The 16,964-nt window shown below is 46.1% G+C and overlaps 2 protein-coding genes across 2 annotated transcripts in view; both read right to left on the reverse strand.

Moving 5' to 3' along the window:
- The window catches only part of LOC147726124 (receptor-type tyrosine-protein phosphatase mu-like), a 1,369,719-nt gene that overhangs the window by 688,574 nt on the left and 664,181 nt on the right, over positions 1 to 16,964 (reverse strand). The window lies entirely within an intron of this gene.
- LOC147726125 (uncharacterized) lies at positions 755 to 4,837 on the reverse strand. The gene is made up of 2 exons (XM_086962884.1): positions 4,478 to 4,837; positions 755 to 4,280 (listed from the first exon to the last, which is right to left on the reverse strand). Exon 2 carries the CDS (start codon positions 4,072 to 4,074, stop codon positions 1,879 to 1,881), a length of 2,196 nt encoding a protein of 731 aa, XP_086819010.1. The 5' UTR covers positions 4,075 to 4,280; positions 4,478 to 4,837; the 3' UTR covers positions 755 to 1,878.

Raw genomic sequence — 16,964 nt, forward strand, 5'->3', positions numbered from 1 at the left:
CCGTGAGGGTCACACAGTCGTGTATGGGAGGCACGTCGGGGTCATTTTCAGGCAAGGGCAACAGTGTGGCAGGATTCAAAGTCGTGCATCTCTTCAGAGTGATGTGGGGTGCAAGTAGTGTCAATTCGTATCCTGTCAGTCGTGCACTAGTCAAGTGTTGAGTCTTGGTTTGGTTCAAAAGGGTGTCGACCGCATGGGGTACTAACACAGTGAGGGAGTTCGAAAGTACCATTCCCTCGCTCTGACGGATAGAGACAGCAGCGGCAGCTACTGCTCGAAGGCAGGCAGGCAAAGCTCTGGCTACGGGGTCAAGAGTGGCAGAGAAGTAGGCACAAGGGCGCTGCTTAGGGCCGATGGGCTGAGTTAGAACAGACAATGCGCATCCCTCCCTTTCGTGAATGAAGAGGGAGAAGGGTTTGGAGTAATCCGGTGTTCCCAGGACAGGTGCTGAACAAAGGGCATCCCGCAACTCTTTAAAGGATGCTTGACATTCGGGGGTCCAAGGGAGCGGGAAGGGGACATCTTTGGCCAACAAGGCAAGTAGGGGTTTTATAATGAGGCTGAAATTTGGTAACCATTGTCTGCAGAAAGAGGTAAGACCCACCAAAGAACGGACTTGCTTTTGTGTTTTTGGGATGGGGGTGTCTAGGATGGTTTGGATTCGATCGGGTGTAAGTTTCCTCCCTTCTTTGGACAGGAGATGGCCTAGGTATGTCACTTGTGGCTGGCAGAACTGCAATTTCTTTTTGGAGACTTTGTGGCCATTTTCTGCAAGAAAGTGTAAGAGTTGGACAGTGGCTGTGATTGCAAGAGGAGTGGTGTCGGCCGCCAAAAGGATATCATCGACATATTGGATCAACACCACTCCATCTGGTAGCTGGACGGCGTCCAGCTGTCTTTTGAGGGCCTGGCCGTAAATGCTGGGACTTTCAGTGTAGCCCTGGGGAGCTCTACAAAATCGGTACGAGCGGGATTTTAGGGTGAAGCCGAAGAGATAACGGCTGTCTGGGTGGATGGGGATAGAGAAAAATGCATTTTTAGGTCAATGACAGTGAAGGTGGTGGCAGTGGACGGGATGAGGGTCAGAATGGTGGTGATGTCTGAGACTACGGGGTACTGGGGTACAACCACTTTGTTAACCTCCCGCAGGTCGATGATGAAGCGGTACGCTTTCTCATCTCCCTCGCCTTGCTCCTTAACAATGGGTAAGATAGGGCTGTTGCAGACATTGCTAACTACTTCCTCTACCACTCCTGCATCTACCAGGGACTGAATGATCGCTACCAGTGCCTTCTCGCCCTCGGGCGATATCCGATACTGTGGGAGTTTCGGGAGTATTGCGTCCTGTCTTACAGTTATGTGCACAGGGTCCATCATCATTCGTCCTACATCAGAATCATTTTTGGCCCATAGGTACGGGGGCAGGGTGTCGAGCAAGGACAGGTCAGCGTCAGTTATGGAGTACATGTGTCGTGCTGGGCAGGATTTGGACATGTTCGGGTTGTCGTACAGGATGACTCGGACTCCATCTGGGGAACACCTGATGGTAGCTCGGAAATGCTTTAGTAAATCAATGCCCATAATGGCGTCAGGGGAGTTGGAGGAGAGCAAAAATGTTGTGTCAGTGGGGTTGTTTTCTAGGTCAAAGGAGATAGGCACGGACAGGGGGTTAGTGGAGGGCGTCCCATCGAAACCTATCGATGTAATGTGTGAGCCAGACAAGGGTGCCCTTGGAATCAGTCGTTTCGATAACACACTACGTGTCGCCCCAGTGTCTACCAAGAATGGAGACTTTGTACCCAGGACCTTAGCGGTGACGTAAGGACCTTGCTGGTCAACACAGAGCTCGACTGGATCCCTCCCTTGCCCCTGGCAGTCCTATGCAAAGTCGGGGGCATTCTCACTATCGGATAGTTGATACTGGTTCTGTCGGGGACGGTCAAACGTGTTCGATCTCCCTGGTCTGTCGTTGTTGGTGTCATTTGTGTACCCTCGTCCCTGCCCTCTAGTCTTGGGGCCATTCATTGTGTCCCTCGTCTCTTTATTTTTAATTAGTTCCAGAAGAACCGGACATTGAGACTTCCAATGCCCGAACCCTTTGCAAAATGCACACTGATTATCTTCTATGTCCCTACGTCCAGAGTAGGGGGTGGATGTGCGGTCCTTTGGGGGTGTATTTCTAGGGGCGGTTGATTGGTAGTTCCCCCTGTGGGGTTCTCTTCCGACCGCTACCCCTTGTATCTGGGCTATCATCACCCTTTCTTTCAAATCTTTCTTCTTTCTCTCGGATGCCCTATCACTCTCATTCTTTTGATGTTCGTAGTACTGAGCCATCTGAAGGATAGCTGCGGGTTTGGAGGCCCCCCAACTACTCTCGCTCGTCTGTAACTTTTGGGAGACCTCTTGCGATAGACCCTTTACATAATTTTGCCCAAACAGGTGTTGTCCGGTTGCGGTGGTCATGTCTTGGCCACTGTAGTCGGAGAACACCGTCTCAAATCGGGAGAAGTATTCCGATACGTCTTCCTGAGGTTTCTGACGGCAAGCCGTGACTATCGACCAATCAACCTTTTTCTCTGGGATCAATGTCTTTAGCTTCTGAACTATTTTGTCTGGGAGCTCCAGTATGTCTTTTATAGGTTTCTTTCCGGGCTCTCGCCGTCTATCTAGCTCACTGAGTTGATTCCAGGTATGTCCGAACAGATCTGTGTGGTCAGTTTTCCGGATTTGCTTCCACACGTCAGCCGGCAGACATAACCCGAAAAACAAGTCAATGTCCGCTAGAGTCATTATCGTTGAACCCAAGGCTGTGCCCAGTTCGGTATAAAATGCTGTCGGGCTCTTTCTTAACTCGGGCAGGGTTTGCCTAAAAGTTAGGATATCCTGTCGATCCCATGGTTGATAAACCCAATTGTACACAACCCTCCCTTTTGCATCTGCGTGGTTGATATCGTCATTTGTCCCCTGACCTCTTGGGGGAACCCAGTAGGGGGCGGCTTCTCTGATAGGCATCATAGTGTTGGCAACTTCTGATGAGGACCCAGCCGTTTCAGGGACTGTAACCTTAACCTCAGGTTTCTGTTCCGTGAGGTGGCGGAAGACTTCAAGCGTTTGCATGAAGAGGTCCGTCACATCATGTTCAGTCCCATCTCCAACATCGACCTTTCTATATAGATTTGTCAGTTTAGCAGGACCCTTGTTCTGATACCTATCCTCATATGCATTCAGGGTGTGGTAGCTGAATCGTAAAATGAAATGCCGCCTGTGGCTACCAGCATGTGAGTTGTGCATATTCATAGTATATTCTTCGCTCTCCTTCCGTTCTACCAGTGTCTTTGCTATCTTGTCAATCCCATCCCGCTCATCTTTGCTCAATCTATTTGGTCTGGCTAGTGGGTGCTTGCTAGCCTCGGGGTCATCTGATGTCGTTACTAATGCGGCCGGTGCGGAGGCCGCGAGGGCCGGGGCACTGGCGCTAAGGTCACTTTCGTTCGCACTCAGAGCTGGCAGGTGCTGTTGGCAGGGGGCATATGGAGGGGGCATGTAGATGATCGGAGGACCTAGCAGTAATTCGTCGTTCGCCCGTTGTTTGGAGAGCAGCTCAGGGTAGAGCGTAGAGGGGGTCCTAACAGGGCATTGGCCTGTCGACCCAGATTCTTGCTTTTGTGTAGCTTCCTTTCTTTCTTTTATTTCTTCTTCTAATTGCTTAGCGGCTAGGTGGGCTGCCTTTCGTAACTTTTTCCCTATTTTTGCTTCTTCTCTTTTCTTTCGTTGTTCTGCTTCTTTGCGCCACATGCCGACACTATCGAGCATGGTGGGCGTAGTCTTATTTTTCTGGAGAGCTGCTTCTAGTGTTTCTATTTTATGATCATCAAAGGAACCTATCAGTGGCCACTGACTTTCGGGGTCCTTCTTTGTATATTTATGCCATAACTTACTATAAGCTATAGCGACTAGTCCATGCTTAGTGAACATGTCCTTATTAGGGGTGCCTTCCAGTGGAGCTGGATGGTTCATCTCTAATAAGCGGTCCGGGCTGTACCAACTACCAATCAGTGGGGAGAGGACAGGCATGACAGTTTACAACGGGGGACAAAGGTCCGCACTACCTATCCTTCACTACTTGCAAAGACTAGACAGAATATTTCTATTCTCCGTTATTTGCAAGTAGAGAATATCTCAAAAGCGCTATACTGCGAACAATCTATGTTCGGACAATCAATCAATGGGGAGAAAATTAGGCACGACAGATTACAACGGGGGACAAAAGTCCGCGTTACCTATCCTTCACTATCTGCAAAGGGAGACCGAATATTCCTATTCCTCCCCGTTTGTAGGCAGTGAATGTCTCAAGGAGCAACCGAGTATCTCAGGTATCGAATCTAACGAGCCAGAGAACCAATGAGTCCAACAATCAATCGGTGGGGAGAAGAGATAGGCACAACGGGTTACAACGGGGGACAAAAGTCTGCGTTACCTACCCTTCGCTATCTGCAAAGGGAGACAGAAAATTTCTATTCCTCCTCGTTTGCAGGCAGCGAATATCTCAAAGAGCGACAAAACAAATACTAGTATTTCAATCAGTCAAACAATCAGTCAATTCGCAATTTGTCGTGTTTCACGACCTTACCCGGACCGCATGGACAGTTTCTCGTCTTCCGTTTCCAGCGCCCGATCGTCCTCTATTCTCTGTTGTTACTGCGGCACTCCTGATGGTTCCCAGTCAGGACCGTAGATCACTCGAGAGAGGTCTGCTCGGAACCAGTGAAGTTCGGATGATCGGCTGTCAGACGAGGGTCTATCGGACAGGAGCTCTCCCGATCGTTGCAGTCGTTCAGCGCACAAACTAAAATTCCACAGTCGTTGCATTTGTTTTTGCTGATCTCAGCGAACAAGTCTATGTCAGGATACCCCGACTCCTGGAATATCTCTTGCAAGGCGTCGTCATTAAGAGCCCAATAGCGATGGTCTTGGAAATTTCGACTAAGATCTTCTGCTTGCTTCTTTTGAGTTCCAGGCAGATGTTTGGCCGTTTTCATGAGATTCCTGGCTAGTAGCCATTTCCAGATGGTATGGGCCTCTAGGTGGAGAGGATGGGAGTGAGTTCCATCTGCTTGTTCAGGTAATGCATGGTTGTTGTGTTGTTGGTTTGGATAAGAATGCAGTTGGCCCTGAGTGTTGGAAAGAAGGACTTCAGAGACAAGTGGACTGCTCTGAGTACCGGCATGTTGATGTGGTACATTTGTTCTCTGCCCGCCCAGTTTGGCGGGAGCCCACATGGGCTTCCCAGCCATGAAGGGAGGCATCTGTAACCTGCACTTGACTGGGTAGTTCCTACTGAAAAGGAATCCCTACCATGAGATTGTTCCTCTGAGACCACCATGGAAGAGATTGCCATGCCGCTTGTGAGAGCATTAATTTGTCTTCCCACCATTTGGAAAACTGGTTCCATCGATCCTCCAAACACTGCTATAGAGGCCTGATGTGTGACCTCGAGTTGGGAACTATGAATATGAAAAAGCCATGGATCCCATAAGAGATGCTATCTGCCTTGCAGAGGGACGTGGAGACTTGAGAAGAGTGTGAGACTTCAGAGTGATGGATGATAGCCTCTCCTCCAAAGGATACACTCTTGTGGACTGAGTATCCAGTGTATTCCCCAAGTAGTGTAGTATTTGGACTGGCTCGACGGTTGATTTCCAGAAGTTGAATTAAAGGCCCAGGCTTGAGTGAGTCTTCACACAAAAATGAAAATGCTCCTTGGTTTGTGATGGAAAGGAGCTTTTTATATTTGTATTATCAAGATGGGTACATGAAGATCTTTTGTCCCCTTAGTAAGGCTACGACGACAGCCATGAACTTTGAGAAAGTTCATGGTGCAGATTTTAGGCCTAATGGCATCACTTTGTATTGGTAGTGCCGCCATCCCACAGCAAAATGGAGGAATTTTCGATGCCTGGTGGATATTGGGATGTGAAAGTATGCATCTTGAAGATCGACCACACCCATCCAATCCCAATGCTGCAGCTGTGAATATGTTTGGTGCCGAGCCAGGATCCTGAATTTTTCTCTGCATATGTATTTGTTAAGCACACTTAGGTCAAGGATAGGTTAGAACTCCTGTTTTGGGCCTTTCTTCTACACCAGAAAGTAAACGGAATAGATTCCCAATATCCTCTATTGCCTCTTTTTGCATCAAGGTGGTGACGTCTGATTGCATAAGAGGTAGTTGGTCCAGGATGTTTTTTACTGTGGGAACGGCGGGTGGATGGTATTTAAAGCAAAGGGAATAGTTATTCTGCACAATATTCAAGACCCATTTGTCTTTCGTGATAGTGTGCCACTCTTCCTTATAGTTGGTCACACTTCCCCCCCCAGAGCAGGGAACATTGAAGGTGGAAGAAAGTCTTCACTGCTTTGTCGCAGACTTTCCGGGTGCTACAGGTTGTTGCTGCTGCTGTGCACCCCTTCCTCTAGATGGTCTAAGAGGGTGATAGTGAGATCTTGCCTGCTGCTGGTGCTGCTGCCAGTGATGGGTTTGAACCCTCCGCTGGTAGAAACGTCTGTCGTGGGCCTGTAAAGTCTTTGTATCACTTCCTTTTTCTCAAGGCCGCCCGCTTTCAGAGTGTCCAGCTGGATCTTCATTCTGGACATCTCTTCATCTGCATGAGAACTAAAGAGGGTATTACCAGAAAACAGAAGGTTTAGGATTGGGTGTTGCGCCTCAGGTTTCAATTCAGTGAGGCGTAGCCAGGAGGATCATCTTGCGCATATACCATGTGCATATTCATGTGCTGCCAAGTCTGACGCATTTGCAGCTGTGCTTATGATCTCATTGGCAACTAGGTCACTCTCATTAAGAACCTCCAGGTAGTCCTGTCTGTCTTCCTTTGGCAGTTTGTTAGTAAACCTTGATAGTGAATCCCAGAGGGAATTGTCATAGCACCCAAGGAAAGTCAAGGAACTTCCTACATTCATGAAGGAGGCAAAAGTCTCGCACATTTTCTTTCCCAGTGCACCGATCTGTTTACTTTCCTTATCTGGTAGAGTTAAGAATAAAAATGCGACAGCAGTATGAGATTTTCATGCAGCTCCTACTATGAGTCAGGAGGAGGTGCATTGCTGGTTCTAGCAGTCCAGGCACAAGAGGAAGGAGTAATGCAGGGATTAAAAAATCACAAGGAATGTGGTAGTGGGATCTGTATCTCTATATTCAATTTCATGGCACCTCTGATTAAGATATCATTAAATGTTAGAATATCATCCACAGGTGAAATTTGTGATGGAGGTGTGTCTGAGTGAGTTGGAGAGTAGTCTCTGACTGATGATCTTGATGTTGTGGACCAATATTGTGTTCACCGGGGCCTGATGTGAGATCGAGACCTCCTGGACCTTGTCCTAGACCTTGATCTAGTGTGGCGATGGTCCTGACTTCTGGATCTTGTTCTAGCCCTTGATCTAGAGTGGTGATGCCCGTTAATTCTTGGTCTCTTACATGGAGTTAGTATTGGAGTAGAAGTAGGAGGTATAGAGGCAGTACTCAGAGAGAACCGAGGTGAAGGTGTTCTCTTTGGAGATGATGTGTGAGGTCAGGAAGGTGAATATACCTGCGAATATTCTGAGTCTGATGTAGAAGGCATTGGCCTTGGCTTGAAGTTATCCATATCTCCTGCAGGAAGGTGAACAGGCGACTGAGATCTGGATCTTGACAGTGTTCAAGGTTGTGATGTCACCACTGACACAGTAGGTACATCAGAAGATGTTCTTGCTACACTTTTCTTTGTCAACGTTCATTTGGTTTTCAATGTCGTATGCAGTTTAGCTCTCAACAGCGATGCCATCCGCGTCTTCAATACTGGAAGCACTGAATGCTCTGACACTGTTGTATGTTTGACACTGTGCGCTTAGACGGTTGAGCAGCCAACGTCGACCATGACAGCATACGGTGCCTCGATGCCATGAGTGACTCCACATTGATGGGTGATCCTGCAGCAGCGGCCACTGCCTCAACGTCGATGAGTGTCTTGGCGTCGACGGATGCTGCCACACCTGTGCTGTGGTCTGCAACGGCGAGAGTCAAGTGCATTCCGAAGGTGAGCGAGGCCTTTTTGCTATCGACAGTAAGCAAACAGGCCCTTTTTTTGATGTCCTATTTTACGATATCGACTGAGACCTTGGTCCATGATATTTTTCTCTGGATCTGCCTCTCTGGTGTTCTTTGGGATGAAAGAAAGACTATTTGGAGGAAGAAGAACGTTCCCCAAGGCCTATTTTGGATATTCCTCTCCTGAAGTCCATGAAGCCTTCTCTTTGCTCTGTCCCTCAGTGTATGTCTTGATATTCACTTCCAGCAACCAATGTATTGACTTCCTTGACCTGACAATCTTCCATGAGAATGGGAAATTGGAGACTAAAACTTTCACAAAATCCACAGCAAAAAACAGCTTGCTCTCGTACTGTAGCTACCATCCACGACCATTGCGGGACAATCTTCCCTTTAGCCAATTCTTACGTCACAAACGTAATTGTAGTAAAGGCAGTGACTACAAAATACAAGCACAGGAATTGAGCCAGAAATTACAACTGAGGGATTATACACCTTCTGTCATCACAAAATGCATGAAAAGGGCCAGACATCAACCACGTGAATGTCTCTTGCAGACCAACAGAAAAGAACCAATAAAAGATCTGGTAACATGTGTCACCACCTATTGTCCGGCTACTTACGATGTACAGAAACTCATCAGAAAAAACTGGCAGATAATTACTTCTGGAAAATTCGACTGGCCAAAGCAGAGATTTGCTAATAAGAGAACGAAACACATCAAAGACGTTCTGGTCCATACAAGACCAAAGAGAAAACAAATCCAGTCCATCACTAGAGATTTCAGGATGGAACCTGTAGTTGGCCACTATCCATGTGGCACCTGCGGAGTATGTAAATTCACAAAACCAACTAAAACCTTACAATTGACCGATACTCTAAAATGGACCCAAAAGCAACATACTAATTGCAACTCGACACATCTAATCTACATGGTCACCTGCCCCTGCAGACGTCAATATATAGGTATGACCTGCAGAAAAATCAAGTTACGAATTGGAGAACACAGGAGCAATGTCAGAATGAAGAAAAACACCACGAAGCTCTGCACACACTTCGTGGAAGCAGGACATACCTGTGGTGAGTTGAGCTGGACAGTACTAGAAATGCTACAAGACAAGAACAACAACGCAGAGCAAGTTCTTTTTGAAAAAGAACAAAGGTGGGTGGACCGTCTTGGCACCCATATATCAGGGATGAATGATAATATTCCCTGGAGTCAGTTTTATTGAAAACATCTCTATTAAAAACATCTAAAACATGTACCTGAATATCAGACTTGCAAACCATTCTGATGATGGCAGGAACAACTCATCCAGTTTGGTAACTGTGATATAAAACTGGCATCACCCCATGGATGTCTGTCACTCTTTTCCCCAATGTCTAAGTGGAGTACGACTACCATAATGTAAATATATATTGATACTCTTAAATCCACCGACGAACTCTGTTTGTCAGGAACTTAAGCTAACCATAGTAGCAGGACTGTGTCCATGCCCGCTTTTGAGTTGGTTAATATTGCACCCCTTTCAAGTAAACACCAGGTCCTTGAGCCTTTATGTTTAAAATATAAATAAAGCATTTCGTTTTTTGAACTGGTGGAGGGAACCATCTTGGAGGGACTAACTTGTTTGTATTTTAGTCCTTTTTTAGTGTCTAGACTCCTGCCTAAAGACTGGTAGGCAGAGCCCCGCCTGTAACCAGGGGCAGAGTCAGCACATGGACTGAAAGCTGGTCCTCCTGGGTAAGAATTATGTTTAAGTTGGTTAATATTGCACCCCTTCCAAGTAAACACCAGGTCCTTGAGCCTTTATGTTTAAAAAATACAAATAAAGCATTTCGTTTTTTGAACTGGTAGAGGGAACCATCTTGGAGGGACTAACTTGTTTGTGTTTTAGTCCTTTTTTAGTGTCTAGACTCCTGCCTAAAGACTGGTAGGCAGAGCCCCGCCTGTAACCAGGGGCAGAGTCAGCACAGGGACTGAAAGCTGGTCCTCGTGGGTAAGAATTATGTTTGAAGACGACTTTACTCGGGTAAGAAGTCCTACTTATTATATTCTAACCGAGTTGGTAAATTTTCTAGCAAAGACCACTCCTAGCGACTCTTCACTCCTGTAGAAGCCTCTAAGAATGCCTATTAAGGTATTTTTTCTGAAATTTTGCCGCGTGTGTAAATATGCACTTTATTGGAATTGGCACCCACAGAGCAGCGTAGTAATTGACAACAGTTTATGAGCACGACCCTGCACTCTTAGCATTCCACTCCTACCCCACCAATAAGCACGAAATGCACAAGTAGCCTGTGTTTAGAGACTTGAAGCCTGTTTTCCCCTGGCCTCCTTCCTTCTCACTATTAATGTATCTACAATTAGGTGCATACCTTTTACTAGTAATTCTAGTCTGTGTGCTTTAAGAAAAGTATTATGCCTACTCACCGCATTTAACATACCATAATATAGTGTATTGGTTTGTGTTCCCACATTATTGGTGACTGTATAAGAAATTCCATAATAGCTATAGGAACCTACACAAGTTGTGTAAGTACCTTCTGTGTATGTATTTTTGTCTTTTTGTCCTGACGAAAGCTCTACAGCTCTAAAGCTCATAGAGCTGAAACAGGTTGACGCATCCATATATATATAGATATATGGTAATCTAGCTGCCCGATTACATATATATCGAATTTTTTAACAAGAGTGCCAACCTTTTCATTAAAAAAATTCTTTTTTGGTGACACACTGTTTTTTATATTTTTCCCTTTCCTATTATTTCTGGACACTTCTACCTGGACCAGAGGTAGCCTCGGGTGAGGCAGGCATACCGCACGTTATTTGACTACCCTATGAATATGCCATGACGCCTGACGGGGCGGATAAAAGATACACCGCATAGACTAAATCAGGCTGTCTATGAGGGTTTTCAAAGACTAACCGAAGGTTTAGTAGACACCAATGTCCATTCCCTTTTGATTAATTCAGTATCTAACTAGGGGAACTGAATGGACCTTGAATCCTCTTCCCTCCTTTTTGATAGATGTCTTGATATCTTCTGACAATGAGGACAGGACTCAGGGCGGTGGGACTCTGGGAGGCAAACAATACAGACTGTATAGGGATCAGTCTGGGCTTTCTACTTCACACAGGAAGGACCCTTCACAAACAGTGAATGCATATTTTGGCAGAAATTAAACTTGTTTTCTGCCAGGAAAAAGGTTGTCAGCACAGCAGGTACTGGCACCTACGAAATGAAAAGCTTTTCACCAAATTCTAGTGAGATTTGTCTATCTTCCAGTCACAAAAAGAAGAGCTCTGTGATCCTAGCAGAAGAAGCAGGAAAAATGAACTGAACTAACTGTCACCTGTGGGGAATGATGGGATACTGGGGTGTAGTGGGGCTCTTAAGGGCACAGTGCCAGTTTTTCACAGAATGTCATAACCTTTAACCAGGCTTGAGTGGTGGGGACCCTACTGCTGCCCCAGTGTAAAGCTATTTGCCTTTTGGCCAAGAGCAGCTCTATGACTGTAAACCGATGCAGGCCCAGACTCAGGGGTTTAACATAGTCCAAAAATGCCATCAATGGGTCCGGGTCAACCATGGTAGAGATCTAGGCTAAAACAGCCCTCCTGAAAGCTTGGATAACAATACAGTTCCAATCAAAAGAATAAAATCGGCCTGGGCTGCAGTACACTTGGGACATTGATGTGATCTCATGGGGTCTAAACTAGCAAGTGCTTTTGGCGTGGTTTATGCACGAGGTAGGTACTAATAATGGAGTAAGTTATGCCTGTGATTGTTAGAGATCAATTTGCTCTGCATACAGCAGTAGCAACAGGTGCTATCTAGGATGGAATGGCCAAAATCTTGTTCCCAGCCCGCCCTAGATTTCACTACACTGGTCGTCCGCAATGCACAGCAGGTGTTATAAAAATGGAAAACCAATCTGCTGTTGTCCGTGGCGGATATTACTAAAGATAAGGGGGAAATCAGCAGACTTTTAGGGTATGTGGGTGGTGTGTCACGCAGAGTACTATGTAAGCGGTGAAAATCAAAATTATCCATGGGTGATAGGGTCCCCGCGGGCCGGGGTTCACCCTGCCCTTCGTAAATAAATCACCCACAGTATGCAATTGGTGGGCTGTTAGGGTGTGTCAGACCAGCCTCTCCTGAGTAGGAGGGAGCCATGTATTATTAGGAAGTGGCAGCTGAGGAGAATATAACAAATTTCCCCCCAATAAGCGTTGGAGTCAGAACCATGCCAATCATGTTGTGGGAAGTGCCTGTATGTCAGTAAGGTCACGCGTGAGTCCCAGGGGCTGATAGACAGGAAAGGGGAAGGTCCTGCGCTTGGTTCAGTTCTGGTCTCAAGAAAGGGAGTCTGGCATCAGGGTGATACCAATAGTAGGTAAAGTGGAATCGCGCCACCGAGTAATATAAATAAAAATGCGGGATATCAAAGCAGCCTCGATCGGCTTCAGAGGTAAAGACCGGCCCATATAAGGCAAGTCAGAAGGCAAAAAAACTGTTGGTCAGTACAAAAGGGATATTTAGAAAAAGATCAAAAAAAGCACGGAAAGACCCCCATTTTTATCTTAGCAATGCGACTGTGATGGACAACGGTAACTTAATCCATCCCGCCACCTTGAGGTAAATCTGTCAATGGCAGGGCCATAGTTTTGGCGTACAATGTTGTTTTTTTGCCTGTGCAGGACGATGCCCAGGTTTTTGGGGGAATCCACGCACCAGCGCAGGGGGAACTCTAGGTCAGCAGGGAACAGTAAACTCCGTGAGCAGAAAAAGTTCTGATTTACTCCAATTAATGGATAGACCAGCAAAATGCACAAAGCGTATCACTTCTCGTGTGAGGGGAGAGAGATGCGTGGGTGGCTCTCGAGTGGGCCATGTTAAAAACAGAGTCATCTATGTATATGCGGCACCTGCAGTTGCCTGACCAGCGGGTCCAGGGCAAGAACACAATGCACGGGGGAGAGGGGACTGCTCTGACGTGTGCCAGGGGTCACCGGAAAGTAAGCATGGGCGGAAAATCCGTTTCGCTCGCGGATTTTGCGGATTTTCGGGAAATTCGCAATCCGCGAGATTCGCGAATCTCCCGCAAAATCCGCAAATCCGCGAGCAGCGGATTTTGCTCGCACTGCTCGCACTGTTCGCGTGAGTTCGCGGCTTCCCAGTACAACTTCGTGCCCCGCGAATAAGTGCTAAATTGCAGAAATACGATCTTAACAAAACTGAAACTACTTACCAGGTTCAAAAGTTCAGGCTCATCATTAGTAGCCATTTCCTGTAGTGCTTCCTGAGGGGCCCCTCCAGAGTTCAGTTGCCAGTTGCAACTATTATGTGACCCTGCTCTGAACCTCAGAATAGTTACACATATGCCACAAAGGTCCTGAATTACAGCTAAGGGAGACAAGCAGGAGCCAGGCTGGAAGTTAAAATCCATTAATCAGCCCCTAATTCATTATTGTCAGTTGGGGCAGGGCAGGTGTTGTAACTAATTTTGCAACAATGAAAGCACTTAGCAAGTGCAAAAGATCACTAATCAGGGCGCACTAAGGAAGCAGGTGCCAGCTAAAAAAATATTCTGTGACACATTAATCAGCCCCAAATTAATTCAGGTCACTTGAGGCAGGGAAGGTGTGCTTTGCTTTGCCGAAAATAATGTACACTGGACAACCAGAGGGTGTGGTGATGAAACAGAGGGTGGCATGGGTGGGCCAGAGGGTGGCATGAGTAGTCAGAGAGTGGCAGTGGTGACAGAGAGTGGCAGTGATGAAGAAGAGTGTCCCAAACAGGCTGGACACGTAGAAACAACAAGTTCGCAAAACTTGCGACCCGACAGGTAAGTTCGCAAATTGCGAAATTGTAAAAACCCTCGCGAACTGGCAGAAACACGGGCGAACACAAAAAAAAAAAATCCGCAAATTCGCGGGAATTCGCGGATTTTGCGGATTGCGAATTCGCAAATCCGCAAAATTCGCGAACGCTAGATTCGCAAAATTCGCCCATGCTTACCGGAAAGGCCTTTTGAGTGTGCCATTGATCCACACTGCAGGGCCGGTGTAAAGTAGTATGATGAGGTTGTGGAAGCCATTGGGTACACATAGCTTGGCCAACATTGCTCGCAGGAACAGCTAATCCAGCGAGTCAAAAGCCTTCTCAGCGTCCAGTGGGGCAGCTGCTGCCAATGTAATCAAGGGAAACTGATTCAAAACTGCAAACATTGTGGGGAGATTCATAGCTATGTGGGACAAAGCCAGTCTGTAATATATGTTCCATGAGAAGGGTTAGACGTGTGGCAACCACTTTAGCCAATATTTTGTTATCATGATTTAAGAGGAACAATGGCCTATAGGAGGTGCAGAGATGTGCCGGCTTACCAAATTTTAACAGTGAGGTGATGGCGGCTTCTCGGAGGGTGGGAGGTAAAGAGCCCGTTTTGAGAAACTAGGCATAAATCTCTAAGAGCTGAGGAGATAGGACATGTGTATAAGCTTTGCAAAAGTGACTGGTGAGCCTGTCTTGCCCAGGGGCAGGGAAGCCATGCAGGGCATCCATAGCCTGCACAATTTCCTCACACTTAGTAGGGGCTGCTAAAAACTACTGTTGCCCAGTTGACAGCCACACCACAGTCACCTCAGCCAGGTAACCAGCGATCGTTGACTCGTCCCCGGTCGCCCGATCATATACAATTGTTTATAAACGGCGAGGAATGTCTGGGTGATGCCAATATTGTCAACAGCGGACGTATTATCGTCCACAAGGAGACTTGTCACATTATGTACCATGATAGGGAGGCTGTATTAGCCCCACATTTTGGTTGCTCCCCCACCTCATACAGCAAGCTTTGGCATATTTGCCTAAGTCTGCCAGGTCCTGGCATTCCAACAATAACCTAGCGCGGTTGTACAGCTGGGCAGGTTGTGTACCATCTCTAGTCACCAAGTCGATGTTCTGCAGTTCCCGTGGATACTGGACAGAAGGTGTGTTGGAAGCTCTATCTAGAGGCAGGCAATCTAGTACTGTCCCCATGCAGAAGCAAGGCAAGGTAAGAGGGGTGGAACAGTCCCCATTTTCCCACTCACCAATATCACAGGGACCACAGTCATTCAAGGGAAGCCGTGGCTAGCAGCGCACAGAGCAGCGGCGCCTCCCTATAAGGCACGCCCAGAGCCCATCAGCAAAGGACATGCGCAGGGCCCAGCACTTCATCAGCATTCTTTACTTTATTCGGTTTCATTTGGAAAAAAAACATAAAAGTATAAACATCTTATAAAAATTCATTTTCCAGGAAAATACATGAATTATTTGTTAAAATCATCACAATGAATTATTTACATAGTAAAATTTACATTCAGGGTTTTTCGATTAAAAACATACGACAGAGATTTAAGGTGCATCAGGTCTTAAATTACAAATTAGTTCTATGTTGAATACAACATTTTAGAAACCTGGCTATATTTATAGCTAAAAGATCTGATTCCAAGAATTATAGAACCATGAAAGCGGGTCGACATTGGTGTATACCCAAACTTTTTAAAATTGGTACGAGCCATCGCTTTCTAGGTTCGGAATAAAATTTGCAAAAAAGGGTTAGGTGTAAAAGCGATTGAGAGGATATTCCATCACAGGGACAGTGGCATAACAGCTTTGACCAATCATTATCCATTGGAAAAGTGACAAATCGGTGGACGATGTTAAGTCTGAATGGAGTCAGTAAAAATCTATCAAAGCTGGATAACTACCAGGTTAAGAATGGCTGGATCGTCAGGGATGTTTGGATTAACAGAGAATGCTGGACAGAGGTTTTATTTACTTCAGCCAGCAGGCGAAGGCCTGCTAGATGCATTAGACATTGATATTTTTAACAACTTCCTTGGAATCTGTGCCATTTCGAGGGGGTTGTGATAGTATTTCTCCAGGCCAAGATCATATAGGAACTTCCTAACATATTGAAGCCACTGAATCTTTTTAGCGTTTTCAAGTATCACACAGTCTGTCACAACCGATTGAGTAAACGCAAACTTGTTTGACGTCCAGAGGCGGTGCCATAAAATAATTGGTTGTATCTTTATGGTGTCAGAAATATAAGACACGCCCAATTCTAAATAGTAACTGAATGTGGACGTACTTTGTGGAACTGCAAGTAAGAATCTTAGAAAGCTATTTTCCACTTTTTGTATGGTTTCTGCCTGTACGTATCCCCCATACCCCTGCCCCGTAAATGGCTGTACTAACGCATTTGGCCTAGTAAATACGTAACATCTCTTCCGGGGGTCGTTTTCCTAATCTCTGGGTGAAGGCTACTAAAGCCATTGTGGATTTTAAAAACAGCAATTTTCTAGCCTCTATAGCTCTTCTCCAGGTACCCTTTTCATCTATTACAACTTCTAGATAGGGATAAGTGGGAGTATGCTCCACCATAGAGTTGTTTATAAAGATGTGATTTCCTTTTCTTAGTTTCTGACCAGAAGTCATAATGATGGAGCAAGGATTCGCACATAACGCGACTTGCTCTCTTTCATGAACCTCGCCTAAATCATAACTGTACTAACTCCGATTGTTTGTCATTTTATTTATATTTCCCCAACACACGGGTGTCCCTAGGAGGCTTGTCTATGTGTTTTTTCATCATAATCACGCTTGCACATTAATAAAATGGCCGCTTTGCAGAAATCCAGTCTGCGCATGCGTCGGTCATACCCATGTGATGTGACGCACTCGCAATCTGGAGGGAAAAGTTCGCTCATGCGCATTGTTGCTAAAATGGCCGCTTGTCTTTAATCATGCTTCATGCTATCTTAAGCCGCTTTTGTATATGCATCTTTTCTGCACTAACTCTTAATGCT

The sequence above is a fragment of the Lissotriton vulgaris genome, chromosome 3_1, assembly GCF_964263255.1.
Source record: "Lissotriton vulgaris chromosome 3_1, aLisVul1.2, whole genome shotgun sequence".
Taxonomy (NCBI): domain Eukaryota; kingdom Metazoa; phylum Chordata; class Amphibia; order Caudata; family Salamandridae; genus Lissotriton; species Lissotriton vulgaris.

Coding starts and splice junctions, on each gene's coding strand:
- LOC147726125 (XM_086962884.1), bottom strand. CDS start 4,074: ATGCCTGTCCTCTCCCCACTGATTGGTAGTTGGTACAGCCCGGACCGC.